The sequence below is a fragment of the Ornithorhynchus anatinus genome, chromosome 2 (assembly GCF_004115215.2).
Source record: "Ornithorhynchus anatinus isolate Pmale09 chromosome 2, mOrnAna1.pri.v4, whole genome shotgun sequence".
Classification (NCBI taxonomy): domain Eukaryota; kingdom Metazoa; phylum Chordata; class Mammalia; order Monotremata; family Ornithorhynchidae; genus Ornithorhynchus; species Ornithorhynchus anatinus.
In genome coordinates, this window is record NC_041729.1 from 50,919,213 (window position 1) to 50,942,190 (window position 22,978).

Consider the following 22,978-nt stretch of genomic DNA (forward strand, 5'->3'; position numbering starts at 1 on the left):
AGTTTCGACGTGTAGCAGATTGCCTTCCGCTCGCTAGCCGCTGCCCAAGCTAGGAATGGGTTGGCCACTGAGGACTCTCCCTCCCATAGTCAAGACTGATAGAGTACTGGAAACTCTCCAGGTGCGACCCTGAAAGGGAATGGCTATAATTAGCACCCCTATTATTTAATCAATAAAATTATTTTCTACGTAAAAAAATCCCGCTCAATGACAAAGCGAAACTTCTGATTGCAGATACTTCAAATTTGTCTCCACAGAATAAGCTTTGATTATTAAAAAAGGAAATTTTGTATTACTACACTAGGAGTAAAAGAATCAAGTAAACAAAAATCAATCAAATGAAAAGCGTTCAGTCCTCCAAGCCAAAACACACTGTTTTAAAATGACAGGCATCCATTATTCCCAGAATGTAACTCTCCGATAGTTTTACAAAATCAGCCACAGGAATACAGAATTAATTAGTCTATAATTTCTTAAGGTGGACGTTTGAACATTTAAGGGACAGACATTAACCTTTTACAGGGATAGACAGAAAATGATCTACTCATTAAAAAGACCATGCCTTATGTTACAAGGAGGCATTCCTACAAATTGGCATGACAACATATTTACACACCTTTTCATTTCAAATGTAATGAAATATCTGTCCTAATAATAATGTTGGTATTTGTTAAGCGCTTACTATGCGCCGAGCACTGTTCTAAGCGCTGGGGTAGACATAGGGGAATCAGGTTGTCCCACATGGGGCTCACAGTCTTAATCCCCATTTTACAGATGAGGGAACTGAGGCACAGAGAAGTTAAGTGACTTGCCCACAGTCACACAGCTGACAAGTGGCAGAGCTGGGATTCGAACTCATGAGCCCTGACTCCAAAGCCCATGCTCTTTCCACTGAGCCACGCTGCTTCTCCAGCCACGCTGCTTCGTCCTAAACATTCTGGCACTCCATAGAGATCAAAATGAACTATTAAGAATTACTTTCTGCTATGCCCGCTCAAAGTTTTAGAGCGTAAATATATAGGTTCGTTTACTTACCTTTAGGACACGGTTCAGTGTATATACATAGAGTGATATATGGCCTAGTCGCTTAGAGAAAAATAAAGCTACTACTATAAAGCCATTAAATTATCCAGGTTTAGCATTCCCTACAATGCCCACTTTCCCTCAACAACGGGCAATTCTAAAATATCGGAAAAACTAAAAAGATGCATTAAAACATTTCCCCTGTTTTCTGCCTTCATCTTTTATGTGAACAGAGCAGCTTTGTAGGATATTTTTTTCCTGTTCTCCACACTTCTAGTGCTTTGGGTTGCCTCCAGAATAAAGCTGTCAGAGGAACGATCCATTTTTTTCACTAGAATCACAGAGAGAGGTCTAATTTTACAAAACATAGAACAGTCCCAAGGACAAGGTCTGTGTCTCCGGGGTGGGGGCAGGGGATGGCAAAAGGGTAGATTTAGGCCGCTAAATCCCTGTTCAAATTGGTGTTCGAAATGTTAAAACAATCCAACCCTCAGGTAAGCCCACAGGGCGGGCAGGGCCCAGTTTTCTTCTTTGCTTCATCTCAAGCGCGTTGATCGTGACCTGTCGAAGAGATTTGTGATTGGATTCTACCCAAGAGTCATTTGGGTTTACCCAGGAAGGGAGTTTCCTCTACCTCGGGCATTACTCGGTGAGAATTTTAAGAATTTCTGCTTCTCTACAAACTGTCTTGGCTTGTTGGCTTCTGAGTGCTCAGGAGGCCAGAGCTGTCCGCGGTGTGTCCACGTACCTTGCCCCTGAACCCAGAAGATCTTGCAAATGGAGAAATTCACGAGAAGACCCTTTTTTACCCAATTAGTCCCAATCCCCCCAAAGTTTTGCCCACAGGACAAAGCCTCCACTGCTTCCTCCTGTCTCTGAATCTGTTCCCTGCCAACCTTTTCCAATTCTCACATATCCTAGAAACGTATCCACTCCAAGCTTAGTCTGTTAGAAAAAAACCAGAATTGGTTAGTGATACATTTTGTCCACCAGTTTCCAATGCCAAGGTATATTTTTTTAACACATTTATTTGATCATGTTAAATGACTAAAGCATGCAATTCAGATAAAAGGTCTGAGGTATTTTCTAATCTTTAAAAAACGTATTCTTGGGGCATATAGTATGGGTTATGGTATAATCCTGCAGTCTATTTTAGAATTAACTCCTTTTTTATTCCCTATGAATTTGCGTATCCCATTATTTTTCTATGAAATTTTCCTTGCTTTTGTTACACTGTCCCAAATTTTTGGCAAGGTCTCTAGTGAATTCTGTAGTTTAATTGTAAAGCAATGCATTTTTAAAAAAGCTTTCAGGATGAGAACATTAAGGTAAGGCTATATTTCTTTCTCATGACCAAGGACTATCGAGCCTTGTCTGAGGTTCAGCTACTCATATGAAAGCATCGGAGAAACCTGCAACTCAAAAACAACTGCAGAATGCAGTCCAAAAATTACTTGTCGACTGACCGATATACTCCTCCAGAATTAAAGGCCAACGCTAGCAAAGTAAAATGCCTTCTTTAGACAGCGACAATGACATTTATTATGATTAAAAAGGACGAGGACAAAAAGGCAGCTCAAAAAAAAAAAAAAGAAGAGCAGATATTGTCTCCTGCTTAATGGCTTTTTTATTTACAGTCTCATTTTCAACCCAATTAAATTAGAATTTGGGGGTTCGATTCAGCAGGGTTCATTTTCATGAAACAGCGTGGCTTAGTGGAAAGAGTCCAGGTTTGGAAGTCAGAGGACGCGGTTTCTAATCCCAGCTCCGCCACTTGTCAGCTGTGTGACTTTGGACCAGCACTAAACTTCTCTGCGCCTCAGTTCCCTCATCTGGAAAATGGGGATGAAGACTGTGAGCCCCACGGGGGACAACTTGATAACCTTGTATCTATCCCAGTGCTTAGAACAGTGCTTGGCGCATAGCAAGCGCTTAACAAATACCATCATTCATTCATTTATGAAGCAGGGTGGATTTGTGGCAATAAGGTAGAAGGAGTATGGAACGTGGTTCCTTGGGCATGCTTTCTGATTGGTCCGGGCAGTCGCATGCCTGATCGTTGAAGTCAATCGTATTTATTGAGTGATTACGGTGCGCTTGGGAGAATACAATGTAACGGAGTTCCCTGCCCACAATGTTTACAGTCTAGAGGTGGAGGCATTTATATAAATACTTACATGTATGCAAGTGCTGTGGGGCTGAGGGAAGGACCAAAATCAAATGCAAGGGGGACACTGAAGGGAGTGGGAGAAGAGGAAATGAGGGTTTAGTCAGGGAAGGCCTCTTGGAGGAGTTGCACCTTTAATAAAGCTTTGAAGGTCAGGAGAATGACTGTCTGTTAGATATGAAGAGGGAGAGCGTTCCAGAGGTGCTGGGTGACATGGCCCTATTTTCAAACTCTGGACCCTGTCCTGTGGCCAGGCAAAGACAGACACGGAGCGACTGTCAGAGATCCCGGGGTGGACTCTGAGGCCGAAGTAAAGGAAAATGTCTCCCTGATGGAGAACTGCACCTATCCAGCGAGAAACCACTAACGTTAGGTGGGCATCAAGTGTGGCATAGAACTGTGGCAAAAACGGAAATAGCGGCTGAGAAATTCCTTTGGGAATAATATCACTTGCTAGTTTAGATGTGGTATACGTGCAAGGTTTCTTAGTGGATCGAAAGGGAAAGAAACCAAAATCTGATGGATCCTCCCAACTTGGATGAATGCATTTCATCATGATTGTATAGGAACAGGTGGATTCTACACAGATACACTGGAGAGATAATTAACCCTGAAAATTTGAAAAATACCGACAGATTAGGTTTACAATAGCATATCATTGGGATCCCGTACATCCAAAACTATGCTTTGGCTTCAGTTATTAGGACATTTCAAGCTAAAATCCCATTCAGGGTTGAAATAGCCAGGCAATTTATGGATGTCGACTTGACCCCGACCAAAGCGCTCTCTGAAATGAGACTTTGGTGACTGTCAACGATTGGCAAGTCAGCCATTTGCCAACGAGTTTAAGACCACGTTCGCTGGAGCACTGGTAGAATGATTTGACACAGGGGGCATCTTTGGGCTTCCCTTATCCACCCTAAATGATGTCTGATTAAATACAGTTGATTCGCATGCCCAAAGTGACCTTTCTTGCTATCACGAATGCAAACTTCGGGTCTGATCTGCACAATCAGGCTGTACTCTTTGTTCTCCTTATGTGACACGGCGAGAAATGAAATATTCCGTAATCAAGGTGAAGGTTGGATTTGTAGCTCTTTATTTTAATAAATGGACATGTTTCCGGTAACAGGAGAAAGACAATTGTTTTCACCAGAAAAGAGAGCAATGTTATCACAGGTTATCTGAGTTTTCTTCCAAGTCTGGGACAGCTCCTGGGGTTCACAGCGGCAATTTAGGGTGCCAGGTGCAGTCTGAGGCGTAAATGGGAACCTTAAGGTGAGAAACCTAATTGGGATTGAGTTTAATTGGGGTTGGAGGCTGCAGAGATCAACTTGGATAACAGAACCTGAACTTTGATTCTCAGTAATGTTGTCTGAAGGATCGGTCAAGAAGTGGTTTGATTCAGATTCCTTCTATCTTACTATGCCTTTGCCAATTGTTCCCATTCTCATCTCGAGAAGCAGCAAGGCCTAGTGAGAAGAGCACAGGACTGGATGTCAGGACACCTGGGTTCTAACCTCACGCCACCACTTGCCTGCTGTGTGACCTTGGGCAAGTCACTTAACTTGGAAGTCAGAGGTCAGGGGTTCGAATCCCCGCTCTTCCACTTGTCAGTTGTGTGACTGTGGGCAGGTCACTTCAATTCTCTATGCCTCAGTTCCCTCATCTGTAAAATGGGGATGAAGACTGTGAGCCTCACGTGGGACAACCTGATTACCCTGTATCTCCCCCAGCGCTTAGAACAGTGCTCTGCACATAGTAAGCACTTAACAAATACCAACATTATTATTAACTTCTCCATGGCTCAATTTCCTCATCTGGTCGACGGAGATCATATACCTGTACTTTCTCCCGCCTCAGACCGCAAGCCCCAGGAAGGGTAGGGACTGTATCTGACCTCACTGTATTTTCTCTACCCCAGTAGTACTCGGCACTTAGTAGGTGCTTAAAAAATACCATAATAATTGTTAGCATTAGCAGGCGCTTTGCAAATGCTTTATTTGCAAATAATAATAATAAATGCTTTATTATCTTTCAAGTTAAATCTCTGGTGAATTATCTTTTAGGACAGACAGCATTAATGAATAAAAAAAGGTAACTACTTTATGCACAATGATGCAAAGTCACCAATTAATTTTTTTTCCATTGAGAGATTATCATACCTTGGTTCAGAGAGAAATAAAATAGTGGCATCTAAAAAGGAGGAAGCGTCGCTCTAAAGAAAAATGATTATTTTGGCATCATCAGATCCATCAGATCTTTTTCGACTCCTTTGTCGCTCAATTCATTTAAACTGTAGTATCTGTGAACGATTTTTTCAGCTGTAACCACCACCACTCGGAGCCCGTGGGCATCTTTGCCCAGCTGGCATCCAATCGCCGAAGACACAACCATATCCAGATCCTTGCAGCGGGCCCCAGCATTTCGGTGGTAATGGCCAGAAAACACAGCTTTTATACCTGGAATTAAAGGGAAAAAAGGAGTAACTAACCAGGGTGGGGCTTAGAAAAGCGAAGTCAAGTAACCAGTTAAATGAAACTCTTTTCCTTTAGGCAAAAAGATCAGGAGAAAAGATAGTTTACAAGACGGTCAACTGTCTGGAAGCACACGCACAGAGAACAAAACGGCCCGGCCGGGATCGTACTGGACTCCAAGTAACAGTGATCGAAAAATATTTGATGGACCCATTTTATGAAGTGAAAATAAAACAGGTACTGATGGATCAGAGAATTTATTACCACCAAAATCTCATTTCCTATATTATAGAACCATATGGCCTTCGAAGGTAGAAGCACAGTGGGATAGAGCAGAATGAGGTACTTGCCTCGGGGAGGTGACTTACAGACCGGTTAGCCTTTTCTCTCCATTAAATTACATTTATGAAATTTGGCTATTCGTGCTTAATTCATATTTATCAACAGCAAATTTGGGGGAGTGCTGTTTGGTAATTTTGAAAGCAGTTCACGTTAGCAATCATTAGTTGGAAAGACTCATTTATTTTTAAATCTCATTTCATATTTACTGGCATTCTCAAAGAGAAGAACGTCTGTGATGATTGTTCAAGTGACCGATAATGATTTTACAGTGGATCTAATTGGATGGCTTTACAGTTTCTTCTTTGAATATGCACATCTGAGTTTTAGCCCGCTGCTTCGGACTAACCTGTTCCCAGTGAGTCAGAGCGAAAGAAATCACAGGAGGATGTTCATATTGGCAAAGCTGTCCTAAAATACTTCAAATAATACAGAATAGGCTGCCAGTGGCCTAATTGCTTCTGTTCGACAACTATTTCCGTTGCAGCGTGAGATTTTCCCTAATTTTGCTTTAATAAGGAAAGAAACTTAGCAGGGGTGTTGAAGCACGAGATGGTAGCGAAGCATTATTTGAGCCGTGAATGAGAGTTGACCCCAGGATGTGAGGTCCTACAAGTTTGGAGCACTGACCGCTGATTTGATTTGGTTTGAGGGCAGTTTTTGGAGGTAGTCTGGTGGTCGAATGAGGACCCGGTGCTGCCCAGCCAATAACACTGGTGAGAAGCAGTGGGTTCTAGTGGCTCTAGGAGTCAGAGGACCTGAGTTCTGATCCTGCCTATGCCACTAACTTAATAATAATAATAATAATGTTGGTATTTGTTAAGCGCTTACTATGTGCAGAGCACTGTTCTAAGTGCTTGGGTAGATACAGGGTCATCAGGTCGTCCCACGCGAGGCTCACAGTTAATCCCCATTTGACAGATGAGGTAACTGAGGCACAGAGAAGTGAAGTCACTTGCCCACAGTCACACAGCTGCCAAGTGGCAGAGTCGGGCTTCGAACCCATGACCTCTGACTCCCAGGCTCTTTCCACTGAGCCACGCTGCTTCTCTAACTTGCTGTGCGACCTCAGGCCAGTCACTTCATTTCTCTGGGCCTCAGTTGCTTCATCTGTTCTTCCCCCAGTTAGACCATGAGCAGCGTGGCTAAGTGGCAAGAGCGCAGGCTTGGGAGTCAGAGGACGTGGGTTCTAATCCCGGCTCTGCCACTTGTCTGCTGTGTGAACTTGGGCGTGGCACTTAACTTCTCTGTCCCTCAGTTACCTCATCTGTAAAATGGGGATTAAGACTGTGAGGCCCTCAAGGGACAACCTGATTACCTTGTATCTCCCCCAGCGCTTAGAACAGTGCTAGGCACATAGTAAGTGCTTAACAAATACCATCATTATTATTATTATGTAAGACAAGGACTGCGTCCACCCTGATTAGCTTATTTTTCCTTGCAATGCTTAGTACGGGGCTTGGTGCTGTAGAAGCAGCGTTGCCTAGTGGAAGGACCACACGGGCCTGGGAGTCACAAAGATCTGAATTCTAATCCCGGCTCCAGCACTAATCTGCTGTGTGACCTTGAGCAAGTCACTTAACTTTTCCATCCCTCAGTTACCGCACCCGTAAAATGAGGATTAATTAAAGCTGTGAGCCTCATATGGGACATGGACCGTGTCTAACCTGATGATCGTGTACCTACCTCAGTGTTTAGTTCAGTGTCTGGCACATAGCAAGCACTTAAGTACCCTAAAAAATCCTTAACAACGAATACCAGAGTTATTATTAATAGAAGAAAATAGTGGGAATGAGGGCAGAATGAGGGCAGAAGCAGCGTGGCTTAGTGGAAAGAGCCCGGGCTTGGGAGTCAGAGGTCGTGGGTTCTAATCCTGGCTCCTCCCCTTGTCAGCTGTGTGACTTGGGGCAAGTCACTTAACTTCTCTGTGCTTCAGTTACCTCACCTGTAAAATGGGAAGGAAGACTGTAGCCCCACGTGGGACAACTTGATTACCTTGTATGTACCCCAAAGTTTAAAACAGTGCTTGGCATGTAGTAAGCACTTAACAAATACCATCACTAATAATAATAATAGCATCTGTTGAGTGCTTACTATGTGCAAAGCACTGTTCTAAGTGCTGGGGGGGGGGGGGAAATATAAGCGCTTGGAACAGTACAATATAACACAGTTGGTAGATACGTTCCCTGACTCCAACGAGTGTAAGGTCTAGAAATCTACAGAGGGGAGGGCAGACTCAACTGGCTGCTCAGCGTCCTAGTGTTCCCGACCAACTCCAGGAACCGAGCCAACGGTTCCTGGGGGAGGAGATGCAGTCTCAGGCTCAGTGGAAAGAGCACGGGCTTTGGAGTCAGAGGTCATGGGTTCAAATCCCGGGCTCAGCCATTTATCAGCTGTGTGACTTTGGGCAAGTCACTTCACTTCTCTGGGCCTCAGTTACCTCATCTGTAAAATGGGGATGAAGACCGTGAGCCCCACGTGGGACAACCTGATTCCCCTGTGTCTACCCCAGCGCTTAGAACAGTGCTCGGCACATAGTAAGCGCTTAACAAATACCAACAGTTTTTTTTAATCAGGTTGTCCCATATGGGGCTCATCGTCTTTACAGATGAGGTAACTGAGACACAGAGAAGTTAAGTGACTCACCCAAAGTCACACAGCTGACAGGCAGCGGAGCCGGGATTAGAACCCATGACTTCTGACTCCCAAGCCTGGGCTTTTTCCACTGAGCCTATTAATTCTTTTGTGGCGGGGGGGAAGACCCTAAAAACATTTACCAATATAATACAGGGTGTTTGTGACCTCTTCTTTTTTATTGCAGCCAACTACCCGAGCACACAGCAGAACAGAGAGTGCAAGTACAGAAAGACGACTGGCTTTATGACTGGGGAAATCCCGAGTGAGCTCGCCTCAGGAGCAGCACAGTCGGGAACTCGGAAAACATTTTTTTTTGTTCCAAAGTGGGAGGAAGGGGAAAGGAGGGGCACTAATCTTAGTCCCTAGGGGTGGCGAGATGGCCAATCCACCCCTAACTAGTGGCTAACCTGAGGCGCGATGGGAGATAGGGAAGTCGGTCTCAAATGCTTGGGGGAGAATCTCTATTAGAGAGGATCTTCACTCCTTCTCCGAGCGCTGTAGAATTTCCCCAGGTTCACTTCTAGTTTTGGGGGATACGCCCATTTGCCTCCCCCAGTCCTGCCTCAGATAAGGTGACTGAGACGGCGTCTGAGAGACGCCCGAGGAGGAGTGATCTGTTGTACGGAAGTGAAGGGTAGTACGTCAATACGTGTAGCACAAACTGGTTCTTCTCGTATTTCTCTGAAACCAATCCCTGGCCCTTAAAATCCAAAGGGGCGGAAAGGAACGGTCATTCAACACCTCATTCACTTTCCTCGCTCCCCTTGTCTGCCGCCTGCCTCCACAGTCACTCGGGCCCTCACCCCTCTTATCGCCATTCCGCTTTTTCTTGAACCAACGTTTTACTCCACTTTTTTGACCCACAACCGCACATATACAAATCCCCACTCGCCCCCAGGCAAAAGGTAAGGGAGAGAGACTGTTTCACGAACCCACAGAACTTGTGAAATTTTGATCCAGTTCTAATTTCTGTGAACCTTGGATAGGATACCATCTTTACCGACTCTGTTGTAAGGTACGTCCTCAAATGCTCAGTACAGTGCTCTCCTCCAGTAAGTGCTCAATAAATACCATCGATTGACTGATCGATCCCCTCAGCAGACTGATTTTAGCCAAGAGTCTAACGGAGGGTCTAGATGTCTGTGTATTCAACTCTTCAGTCATCTGTCTTGACCATGCTCCTGCACTCTCACTCGAAACTAAAAGTAAACAACTATTTCATCGTAAATTAAAGATATGGGGACCATCTTAACTCTCTCCAGGTAATACATTTGATCATCCTCCTCAACATCATCAGTATATTTTAAGCCCTTTCTGTGTTCACAGCACTGAAGCAGGCAGATAGGCACGTGGGATAAATGTATGACATCTGCTGTAAAACATCTATCCAGTGTATAAACAAAATATGACCCCAAATGGCAACAGCTTTGTAGTTTTCATAAGTCATATGGCAGCTAAAGAATTTTCAAGTGGCATCACTCTACAGTCACTTCAAACCTGCCTGAAAACTGGAATTGTAAAATTCAAAATCTACTTCCTGATTATCCACAGGTTAGGTCTACTGAGCACAAATTAAAGGGAGATCTGGCAATTATCTAGGAGACACGATCAATATAGTCACTTAATTGGTCTGAATGGAGCCTCGCATGGATTTTTTTGGCAAGACTACCGGTTTCACTGGATGCACAGTTAAAATTACCTGAATATTTGCCAATCCCTCCTTTTACTGTCTGCTCTTAAAGACACAGTCTTAATATTCTGTTTGGCCTTTGTCAGGCAAGCAATTTATCTCTACCTAATTGGACGAGTTTTCATCCCCCTTGAGTCTAGAGAAGGTGGCTTTTGGAAATTGGGAATCAGGACTGAATAATCAATCAATGGTATTTACTGAGTGATTACTGCGTGCTGAGCACGGTACCGAGTGCTCGGGAGATTACAATATAATACACTTGGCAGACACGATCTCTGCCCACATCGAACTTACAGTCTAGAGGGAGAAGACAGACATTTAATATAAATAAATTACGGATAAGTACATAAAGTGCTGTGGGGCTGAGGGAGGGGTGAATCAAGGGTGCAAATTCAAGTGTGAGGGCGAGGCGGAAAGGAGCGGGATAAGAGGAAATGAGGACTCAGTCGGGGAAGACCTCCTGGAGAAGATGTGCTTCTAAAAAGGCCGTGAAGGTGAGGAGACCGATGAGCACGGAACTGAAAATCAGGAGACCATGGTTCTAATCAATCAATGGAATTTACTGAGCACTTACCGGGTGCAGAGTACTGAACTAAGCACTTGGGAAAGTACAACAGAGTTTTCACTTTTTCCTGCCCACAGTGCCACAGTTTAGGCAAGTTCATTCGTTCATTCAATCGTATTTATTGAGTGCTTACTGTGTGCAGAGCAGTGTACTGAGAGCTTGGAAAGTACAAATCGGTAACAGGTAGAGACAATCCCTACCTAACAACGGGCTCACAGTCTAGAAGGGGGAGAAATACAACAAAACGAAACAGGTAGACAGGTAAGTCGGTTAACCTTTCAGGACCTCAGGTTTCCCATTTATAAAATGGAGATAAGATACCCGGTCTCCCTTCTTCTTAGACTGTGAGCCCTATGAGAGATAGGGCTGTCTCTGATAGTTATCTTGCGTCCATCACAGCGCTTAAGCACTGTGCTTATTTCACAGTAAGAGCTTAATAATCACAGGAAAGAGCAATCAATTAATCAGTCAATCGTATTTACTGAATACGACTACGATTTACTGAATACCTCAGCCAGGTAAAGCCGAGGAAGCTAAATCTCACCTTTCCCCGTTTTCGCTCTGAATATCTTGTTAACCGTAAGAAAACCGAAACTTAGGAAAAAAGGAAGAGGGGCTGAAAAATGCACTTGGAGAGTAAAATATCCACCTTCGGAAAGAATTTACTGAATACCTCAGCCAGGTAAAGCTGAGGAAGCAAAATCTCATCTTTCCCCAATTTCGCCCCGTATATCTCGTTAACCGTAAGAAAACCAAAACTTGGAAAGAAGGAAGAGGGGCTGAAAAATGCAACTGGAGAGTAAAATATCCACCTTAGGAAAGAATCAACCCAGGCCCCAAGACATTTGGGAAAGCTGACTCGACAGACGTGATTGAGTGTTTTCCTCTTTACCTGTCTGATGTAAAAGACAGATGCTCAAGAAATGGTCTCTGTAGGGGTAAACAGTCAACAGGAAGATTTGTTTAAATCCCACTTTATATTTTCAGTAAGAAACTCTGTTATTCAGTTAGTACATTTCTGCTCCCAGCTTGGTACAACGAATACCAATATATAATTGCTCTCACACTATCACCACTTGGGTATATTCCAATACATCTGCTATCCAAGGACAGGCTTATATTCTGACCTCATTTTTACTTTATCAAATCTAATGGTAATTTCGAGAATCTGCTACATAATTTCAGGTCTTCCTAAAAGATGAGAAGTGGTTCCTGTTAATGGAGCATTCCAAATCCATATAATAGTTCCAACTATTTTATTTTTTTAAATTAGCCATTTTCCCACTCACACTTATTCCAGAACGGTAATTTCTTACAGTCACTAGAAAATAAATGTACCCCTCCACCATGACGTTCCTCTCTCAGGGTGGCACCTGGAGAGTTTCCAGTATTCTACCAGTCTCGACTCGGAGAGGGAGAGTCAAGTAGAGGTACATCCATTCCATTCCTAGATTTGGCAGTGGCTAGAGAGTGGAAGGCAATCTGTTACAGGTTACAAGCTCTCCATCCCCATGCCCCCTCCCACCTCACCTCCCTTCTCCCCTTCTCCAGCCCACCCCGAACACTCCGCTCCTCTGCCGCCAACCTCCTCATTGTGCCTCGCTCTCGCCTGTGTCGCCGTCGACCCCCGGCCTACGTCCTACCGCTGACCTGGAACGTCCTTCCTCCTCACGTCTGCCAAACTAACTCTCTTCCCCTCTTCGAAGCCCTACTGAGAGCTCACCTCCTCCGGGAGGCCTTCCCAGACTGAGCCCTCCCTTTCCCTTTGCCCCTCCTCTCCTCCCCATTCCCCCTACTCCCTCCCTCTGCTCTACCTCCTTCCTCTCCCCATATTTGTATATATTATTTATTACTGTATTTATTTTATTAATGATATGTATATACCTATAATTCTTTTTATCTATTTTGATGGTATTGATGCCTGACTACTTGTTCAGCTTGGCTGTCTGTCTCCCCCTTTTAGACTGTGAGCCTGTCGTTGGGCAGGGATTGTCTCTATCTGTTGCCGAACTGTACATTTCAAGCTCTTAGTACAGTGCTCTGCACACAGTAAGTTCTCAATAAATACTATTGAATGGATGAAGTCTAAACTCACCTGTGCCGGGCAGCAGTGGCATGGGAGAGAGTTGAGGGCAGGGACTCCAATTTACTGCGCGGAAGGAGGCGGTGGTAAACCACTTGCATATTTTTACCAAAGATAAGTCTATGGATACATTACCAGGACAATTGCAGATGGAGACGGGTTTTCTGGGAGAGATGTTGGTATCTGTTAAGCACTTACTATATGCAGAGCACTGTTCTAGGTTCTGGGGTAGATACAGTGTAATCAGGTCGTCCCACGTGAGGCTCACAGTCTTAATCCTCATTTTACAGATGAGGTAACTGAGGCACAGAGAAGTTCAGTGACTTGCCCACAGTCACACAGCTGCCAAGTGCCAGAGCCGGGATTCGAACCCATGGCCTCTGACTCCCAAGCCCGGGCTCTTTCCACAGAGCCACACTGCTTCTCTGCGTCCAGGTGTCCATGGCGTTGCTACGGGTCGGAGACGACTCGGCGGCATAAGACAAGGCCATGAAGATCAAATCGCTTCTAGTTTAAGTTTTCAAATGTGCCCAGACTTTGCTCCTATTCATTTGTGTGACCCTTCTCCTTATGTCTAAACCACAGTGGGACTGAGCACTGGGAGCACTTTTCAGGGGAGCACTTTGGTCAAGCTACCTAGAGTGCATTTTCCATTACACCTGGAAGAATCTCTTCTATTTCATCCCGACCTACTGCAATACCCTTTTCCTTTCAATATTCTCCGAAACTGTCAAACATTTCCACTCTCTTGAGTCTTTAAAATGATATTCTTGGGGATTCCACATTTTGGGTCAGGGAAGCAGCCTTTTGTAGTTCAGCACCCTGAATTGTGGATATTGCTTTTATATGAGGTGGATACGAGTATCATTTCCCTTGAACCCAGAACGCTCATTTTCAACTCAATTAAAAAGACCATAATTCATTCATAACTTAATGTTGCCTCTGTACTGTTAGTCTAAAGGACAATCTGGCTTTTAAGCTCTTAGTTTTTAGATAATCATCCAGAATTAACAACAATAATAATAATAATAACAATAGTAATGTTGGTATTTGTTAAGCCCTTACTATGTGCAGAGCACCTGTCAGCTGTGTGACTGTGGGCAAGTCACCTCACTTCCCTGTGCCTCAGTTACCTCATCAGGAAAATGGGGATAAGACTGTGAGCCCCATGTCGGACAACCTGATGACCTTGTATCTACCCCAGTGCTTAGAACAGTGCTTGGCGCATAGTAAGTGCTTAACAAATACCATAATTATTATTATTATTGTTATTAAATATGGTCTGGCGCCGCAACAGAGTTAGCAGACACATTCCCGGCCCACGACGAGCTTACAGTCTAGAAGATGAGCTTTGAGCCTAGATGAATGCAATAATGGATTTTTGGCTGCACATCAGGGTTTTCAATCTGGAAACAACGTCGGCCGCATCATCTTTGAAATGAAGGGACGACTGTAGCATAGGTAAGAGCTAAATGAGGGCTATAGGTTGCTTTCTTCGAAAACTGCTTGTTCAGGGGTGAGAAAGATGAATATTATGAAATGTAATTCTACCTGGCAAATCAGCCCACGGAAACAAGTGTAATTCTTTCTAAGGTTTGACCTCAGTTACAATTATCTTCACGCTATCACAAAGGATCAAGCGGGACTCAAGAAGAAGACTGAAAGAAGAGACATTTTTCTGGGCAGCTGGGATAAAACTTTTTTTTTTTGACAGATTCCACAGAAGGAAATGAGCTCTGACAACTTACATGCCTTTTAAAGAACGGGAGATAATTTAAACCGGACTTTTCTTAAAGCGTAAGTCTGAGGACAGTGTTCTTCACCAGATAGAAAGACAAGCATTGTTAAAAATATCACTTATCGGCTATGTCTGAGGATTCAGTAATTGGATAAAAAGATGGCAAAAACTCACTAAGGAATCATTGCCACTGATGTTCAATGACTTGCTAAAGTTTACTTAAGTAATAATAATAATGTTGGTATTTGTTGAGCGCTTACTGTGTGCCAAGCACCGTTCGAAGCGCTGGGATAGATACAAGGTTATTAGGTTGTCCCACTTGGGGCTCACAGTCCTGATCCCCATTTTACAGAGGAGGCAACTGAGGCACAGAGAAGTGAAGTGACTTGTCCAAAGTCACACAGCTGACAAGTGGCGGAGCTGGGAATAGAATCCACGACCTCTGACTCCCCGGCCCGCGCTCTTTCCACTAAGTCACGCTGCTTAACTCGGAGATACACCAAACTTATTTTTAATAAAATAATTATGGTCTCTTTTAAGGGCTTAATACATGCCAAGCACTGGGGCAGATATAATCTCTAGTGCCGTCGATCCCTCAATCAGTCATTGGTAATCAGTGAGCACATACTGTGTGTCGAGCACTAAACTAAGTACTCGGGAAAGTAGAATACAACAGAGATGATAGACATGTTCCCTGCCTACAACGAGTTTATATCTAGAGTCAGTTCATAATCTAAGAGGGAGTTTCTTAATCTAAGAGGTGGGAGAACAGGTATTTTTATCCCCAGGAAACTGAGGCCCAGAGAAGTTAAATGACTTGCTTAATATCACACAGTAGGCCGGCAGCAGACGTGTGATTAGAAAGGGGAAGCAGCGTGGCTCAGTGGAAGGAGCCCGGGCCTGGGAGTCAGAGGTCATGGGTTCCAATCCGGGCTCTGCCACTTGGCAGCTGTGTGACTGTGAGCGAGTCACTTCACTTCTCTGGGCCTCAGTTACCTCATCTGTAAAATGGGGATGAAGACTGTGAGTCCCACGTGGGACAACCTGATTCCCTTGTGTCTACCCCAGCGCTTAGAACAGTGCTCTGCACATAGTAAGCACTTAACAAATACCAACATTATTATTATTATTATTAAGATGGGGATGAAGACTGGAAGCCCCGTGTGGGACCACCTGATCACCTCGTGTCCCTTCCCAGCATTTAGAACAGTGCTTTGCACATTGTAAGAGCTTAACAAATGCCATCATTAGAGAAGCAGCGTAGCTCAGTGGCAAGTGCCCGGGCTTGGGAGTCAGAGGACATGGGTTCAAATCCCAGCTCAGCCACTTGGCAGCTGTGTGACTGTGGGCAAGTCACTTCACTTCTCTGTGCTTCAGTTATCTCATCTGTAAAATGGGGGTTAAGACTGTGAGTCTCACATGGGACAACCTGATGACCCTGTATCTCCCCCAGCGCTTAGAACAGTGCTCTGCACATAGGAAGCTCTTAACATAGACCAACATTATTATTATTATTATTTTTATTAAAGAAGGGGCCTAAGAGTAAGAAGGACCTGGGTTCTAATCCTGGCTAATCCCGGCTAACCTGGATTCTAATCCCACCACTGGTCTGCCGTGTGACCCTTGACAGGTCACTTCACTTCTCTGGGCTTCGGTTACCTCATCTGGAAAATGGGGATTAAGACTGTGAGCTCCATGGGGGACGGGGACAGTGTCCAACCTGATTTGCTTGGATCTACCGCTTCATTTAGTACAGGACCTGCCACAAAGTGCTTAACAAATCCCACAAAAAATCAAAACCAAAAGATGAATTTCCTGATTTCCAGTAGCGTGCTCTTTCCGCTAGACCACTCTGGTGACCCAATAACATGACATCTAAAGCCTGCATCATCCTATCTAACATAGATAGGATTTAACCGGAAGAAAGATGTTCAGGATAATCAGTTATTCTTCGAGAATATAATTTGTGCACTGGTTGAAAGAATCAAAAAATCTCTGATGGAATAATAATGATAACAGTTTTTTAAGCACTTACTATGTGCTAAGCACTGTACTAAGCACTGATTGGTCCTGGGTAGGGACGAGGAATGACAGGCAGAAATTGCTGGTTTAAAGCAGTTCAGTTAGCATTATTAGCCCCAGCTTCAACTTTTCGGCAGAACCGGGTTTACGTTTTGCTTGTTCATTTTGTCAGTCAGTCAGTCGTATTTACTGAGAGCTTAGTGGGTGCCGAGCACTGTCCTAAGCACCTGGGAGAGTTCACTGTTTTTACACAACCCCTGAGTCTGTGGCTTTAAGTCGCAAAAAATATTTATTACAAAGTTTAGCTGGGTGCTAAATTTGAGAGCTAGGTGAGGCATTCAAATTCTCTTTATGGTGCCATTAAGAGTTCATAATCTTCAAACCACACTCATTTTTGTCCATAGAAATGACTACACGGGAACTGCAGAATCAATAGTGCTTCTCGCAGGCAAGATTTCAAAATGTATACAATATTGACTCCAACTACTCCCCAAGTCAACAGTTAAGGTAAAAATGTAATTGCCGCTTGAATAACTGCAGGGACCCATAGGGACCGGCACCAAGCCGTGTCTTTCAGCTTAACCCTCTTTTATCTTGACTGCAGTGGAAACTCATTAAGAGTTCTGTCATTATTTCAACAGCGGAGTTCGTACACACAAGGATCTTCCTCGTTGAGGGGGTCCCCCAAAGAGGGGTATCCGTGAGCATTCTCGGTGCTCGGCACATAGTAAGCGCTTAACAAATACCAACATTTTTTAAGGAGAGAGCAGTTCTGGCAATCAGCAACAGTCGGTGACCTCTCTCTTGCTAGTAACGGCTGCTTTGGTTTGGTTTTTGAGCAGAAAACGTGCCTGCTAATTCTGTTGTACTGTGTTCTCCCAAGCACTTAATACAGTGCTCTGGCTCGTGTACAGAAATGCACACGGAGTCGTGACAGAAATAATTCGGAATGGTCTTTTTCTAGATTTCCATTCATTTGCCTTAGTCTCATTTTAAATACAGCTGCCGGGACGAGGGGCTCATTAGTAACGACTGATGGGAAGTTCACCTGGAGGATTTCTAATTTGATGTATTGATAAAATTGATAAGGATTCTGGGGAGGGAGACGGTATACATACTAAGGCTAGGAAAAGGAAATTTTTTTGGAAGTGATGGAATTTCCAGGGGAAAAAAAATCTAACTCCTTTACTGTTGAAAGTTATTTAATAGCTTCCAAACTGTCCTATCAAAATGTTTGTTCCTTAAATAATCACTATCTTAATAACTAGAAAGGAAATTCCAATACGGCACCACCAAGACGGGCCTTTTCAGGGGACCCAGAATTAAAATTTAAGCCCTAGGTTAAGGCTTTGTTTATTTATTCCACTACTGAAATTTTGTTTCTATTTCAATACCAAAAAAGTTCTTGGTGACTGAGAAATAACCACGAGAATATTTAGTTTTCTGATTTTTTTTAATGGTGTTTCTTAAGCGCGTACTGTCCGCCAGGCACCGTACTAAGTGCTGGGGTTGAGACGTGCTAATCACATTGGACACAGTCCCCGTTCCACATGGGGCTCACAGTCTTAATCTTCATTTTACCGATGAGGTAACTGAGGCACAAAGAAGTTAACTGACTTGTCCAAGGACACAGAGCAGACAGATGGCAGAGCCGGGATTAGAACCCGGGTCCCTCCGACTTCCAATGCCGAGCTCTCTCTTCGTGGCCCTTTAGAATATAATCTCATTATGAGCAGAGAATGTGCCTGCTAATTCTGTTGTACCGTGTTCTCCCGAGCACTTAATACACTGCTCCGCACATAATAAGTGTTCAATAAATACCACCGATCGATGGACGGGCCATCTTTCCACCTTAATCATCTGTGAAATTTCCCTGGAAAGGTGCCAGGATCTAGAGCAAAAGGGAAGACCCGTATCTGATTCAAGAGATAGCAGCCAGAAAATAGATTTGGACAGATCCTGTTGGTAGATCTGTCTTCGTCCCCGCAGGGGTATGAACCTGCTTTTTAAAAAGCGAGCAGGTCCAGGGGACTGGGATCCTACTGTCGACGACGTCTGCGAGCTGCACGGTGCCGAGGAGAAAGGAGAGGGAGGGAGGAAATGAGGCAGGACTGGAGGAGAGGGGGAGAGAGGAAGGCGGGTTGGAACAGGAGTGGCCGGAGGAGGAAAAAGACGAGAAGAATAGAAATCCCTGCCCGTAATATTTTCCTCCAGCAAAACCTATTCCACATTCAATGCAAACATCTGTCTTATAATCCTTTAGCGCACCAGCGCTCAAAACTGCAGGGCAAAGGGGACAGCACTGTTAGGAAATAATTCCATTCCAGCCGAACAGTGCCACTTAGCTGTACCTCATGCATCAAAAGGCCCTAGGGTGTGATTACATCATGACATCTACACTTCTTGCCTGCCTTATTGCTTAATTATGCTCCATAATTTTGAGACACTTAACTTCAGTTGCCGGGAAGGAATAAGGGAGACTATTCTTTTAATCTGTCCCTAATGCTTTGGTCATTCAAACTTCGTAGAGGATGGGAAAGAAAATTAAATACGGTGCACATTTCATTATTTACCATAATCAGCATGTGTTTCCAATTAGCATAAAGGGTGCTTAAGTATTTTCCCATAACATCTTTTTTAGCTTTACAAATTAAGCCTTTTATTGGGAATTCAATTTTATCTGCAAGAGAAGATAACTGGCTTGTGTATAGAAATGCACACGGAGTCATGACAGAAATAGTTCAGAATGGTCTTTTTCTAGATTTCTATCATAGGGCATTCATTTGCCTTAGTCTCATTTTAAATACAGCTGCCGGGACGAGGGGCTTATTAGTGATATTGCTTTGACCGATGGGAAGTTCACCTAGAGGATTTCTAATCTGATATATCGATAAGAATTGATTAGAATTCTGGGGAGGTAGACGGTATACATACTAAGGGTGGGAAAAGGAATTTTTTTTTGAAGTGGTGGAATTTCCAGGGAAAAAAATCTAACTCCTTCACTGTTGAAAGTTATTTGTTTCCAAACTGTTCTATCAAAATGTTTGTTCCCCAAATAATCACTGTCTATCTTAATAACTAGAAAGGAAATACCAATATGGCAGAATTTCCTCTAAGGACACACATTTCCCAGTTCTCCTGGAAACAATGAATTACCTAACACTAGGTGAACTCATGAGGTGTATTTTAGTACAAGTAATAATAATAATCATCTTCATCATCATAACTGTGGTATTTGCTAAGTGCCTACTATGTGCCAGGCACTGTTCTGAGTGCTGGGGTAGATACGAAGTCATCAGATTGGCCCCGGTCCACGTCCTGCATAGGGCTCACAGATGAGGGAACTGAGGCCCAAAGAAGTGAAGTGATTTGCCCAAGGTCATACAGCAGACAAGTGGCGGAACCGGCATTAAAATCCAGTCCTTCTGACACAAATTAGGTGTCCCGGAAAGGACGCAGTAATTTGAAACTGTATAAGATGGAGGATGGTGATGACGGTGGAGTGGAGAACGATATACGAGGACCGCAAAAATGATTATGGCGTTCTAGTAGCGTTCTCGCTCGGATGTGGTCAGTGTCAAATGAGTAGGTGGGCAGGGGTACATGCACACAAAGGTTTTTCTGTTGTCGTTTTGTGAGGCGGACCCACTCACAGTCAAAATGACCGCCGCACTGTGTCCATGTTGTGCTGTGGCACCGTGACCTGGAAGGCAGTTGCTTTGGTAGCCACCGTGGTCTTCCCCGCCCAAGGCAGCCAGCTATTTGACAAGATTCCAGCTGGGGCATCTATCTCGTGAAATGCCTCAGGCGGTTTCGGGGGTCAGAAACCTTCACCGCTGAAAATATAGCCCTAAAAGGCTAGTACCGCTTGCCCTCCTGATTTCCAATGCAACGTTCTTCCCATTGGACCAAGAGCAGAGCTGAATTTGGTAATTGAAATTTATCGGTGGGGGGGTAACAGGATGACCAACTAAAAGAAGGCTGCATTTTAATGAACGTTTGCACAGAGCTAAAAAGGGAGAATTATAACTCAGGAACTGACGTTTTAGAGTGTGTTGCAGTTTGTTTTTTTCTCCACGCATTGTCCGTTGAACTCTGGGAGGGAGTTCCAGTATTTAAATGCCATCCTTGTAAAAGACTGCGATCGCTTCCCATAAACACAAGCATGAAATTCCCGATAATCTAGGGCTGAGGTGTTTTTGTGCCATTTCTTGGGAAATGAGGCACTTAGCGTGAGGTCTTTCATATCAGCGTCACACCTTTGCTACCATCTTTAAAAACCGTAATCATCATTTCTGGGTCACCAATAAAAAGTAACTGCCTGCTCCTGAATCACCTTTGCTCCTGAATTGGATTTTCAGCTCTTGTAGTGTAATGGAGTTCATATGCCAACTGGAATATTCCATACTACTCTCTTCGTTATAGTCAGTTACTGCTCTAAAGCCTTAACAGAGATCTAGTTCTGTTGTGTAAATGATGAACCTTTTAAATTTTTCAGCCAGCCTATCGCGTTTTCCACTCTGAAGTGACGATGCAGATTGTGCGCACCTAACAGGCTAGTGACCAGGTGAAAGCGGCCATTAATGCGGATTTATGTCTCACACTCTTGGTTTGCAGATGATCTATCCCCTGCCTGGTACCCATACAGCGTTGGATGGCTTTACCTGGTGTTTTCATTTTATGTACCCGGCCCTGCTTCGCCTCAGCTCCTGGAACGGAATTCCTCAGATCGGGAGTGGCGCCCCAGCTTACGGGGATCTAGATGGGGAACTCAACAACTCTGGGGTAGACGGGAGTTGGGAAGTGAATTGGAAACACTCTCGGGTTGGGTGAGCTAGTGCACATGACATCTTTTTGTCTCACCGCGTGACCGGGGTAATAATAATAATGATAATAATAATGTTGGTATTTGTTAAGCGCTTCCTATGTGCAGAGCACTGTTCTAAGCGCTGGGGGAGATACAGGGTCATCAGGTTGTCCCACGTGAGGCTCCCAGTCTTCATCCCCATTTTACAGATGAGGGAACTGAAGCCCAGAGAAGTGAAGAGACTTGCCCACAGTCACACAGCTGACAGGTGGAAGAGCCGGGATTCAAACCCATGACCTCTGGCTCCCAAGCCCCTGCTCTTTCCACTGGGCCACGCTGCTTCTCTAATTTATATAACATGTGTGCTTGGGTGTCGGAGTCCTTAGAGGCCACCCGATGATCTAGTGGATACAGCACTGGCCTGGGGGCCTGGGTTTGAATCCTGGATAATAATAATAATAATAATAATTTTGGTATTTGCTAAGCGCTTACTATTTGCCAAGCACCGTTCTAAGCGCTGGGTAGATACAAGACAATTAGGTTGTCCCATGTGGGGCACACAGTCTTAATCCCCATTTTAACAGATGAGGTACCTGAGGCACAGAAAAGTTAAATGACTTGCCCAAAGTCACACAGCTGATAAGTGGCAGAGCCGGGATCAGAACCCATGACCTCTGGCTCCCAAGCCCGTGCTCTTTCCACTGAGATCCACCGCTTATCTGCTGTGTGACCTTGGGCAAGTCACATCACTCTGCGCTTGTGTATATTTGTATATATTATTTCTCTATTTTACTAATGATGTGTACACATCTAGGATTCTATTTATCTATTTTGATGGTATCGATGCCTGTCAACTTGTTTGTTTTGCTGTCCGTCTCCCCCTTTTCGACTGTGAGCCTGTTGTTGGGCACGGTTTGTCTCTATCTGTTGCCGAATCGTACATTCCAAGCGCTTAGTACAGTGCCCTTAGTAAGAGCTCAATAAATACGATTGGATGAACGAATGAATGAATGTGCTTCAGTTACCCCATCTGTGAAATTAAGACTGCGAGCCCGATGTGGGACAGGGACTGTGTCCGACCCAATTTGTCTGTATCACCCCCCACATCAACCGGCACTTTAGTATCGTGCCTTGGCATAGAGTATGCGCTTAACAAATATTACAGTTATTATTATTATGGTTGTTGTTATTAGATGAAAAGAGAGCAGAATTGCCCGCCTTTTAAGCCAGGTTAGAAGACCCATCAGTTCCAGACTGCAATGCCACGGGAGACAGATCTCTCCCAGTGAATGAAAAACGGGAGTTGTGTTTCTGGAAATTCTCCCCCTTGAGACTGTAAGCTCGTTGTGGGCAGGGAACATGACTACAATTCTGTTGTACTGGACTCTCCCAAGCACTTAGTACAGTGCTCGGCACACAATAAGCACCCA

At 44.2% G+C, this 22,978-nt stretch overlaps 1 protein-coding gene across 1 annotated transcript in view; it reads right to left on the bottom strand.

Moving 5' to 3' along the window:
• Nucleotides 1–4,266: 4,266 nt before the first annotated feature.
• Nucleotides 4,267–22,978, bottom strand: part of CPPED1 (calcineurin like phosphoesterase domain containing 1) — a 100,085-nt gene continuing 81,373 nt past the window's right edge. Inside the window, exon 4 of the mRNA XM_029058662.2 lies at nucleotides 4,267–5,652. Coding sequence (XP_028914495.1) covers nucleotides 5,423–5,652 — 230 coding nt within the window. The 3' untranslated portion in view covers nucleotides 4,267–5,422. The remainder of the gene's footprint in view (nucleotides 5,653–22,978) is intronic.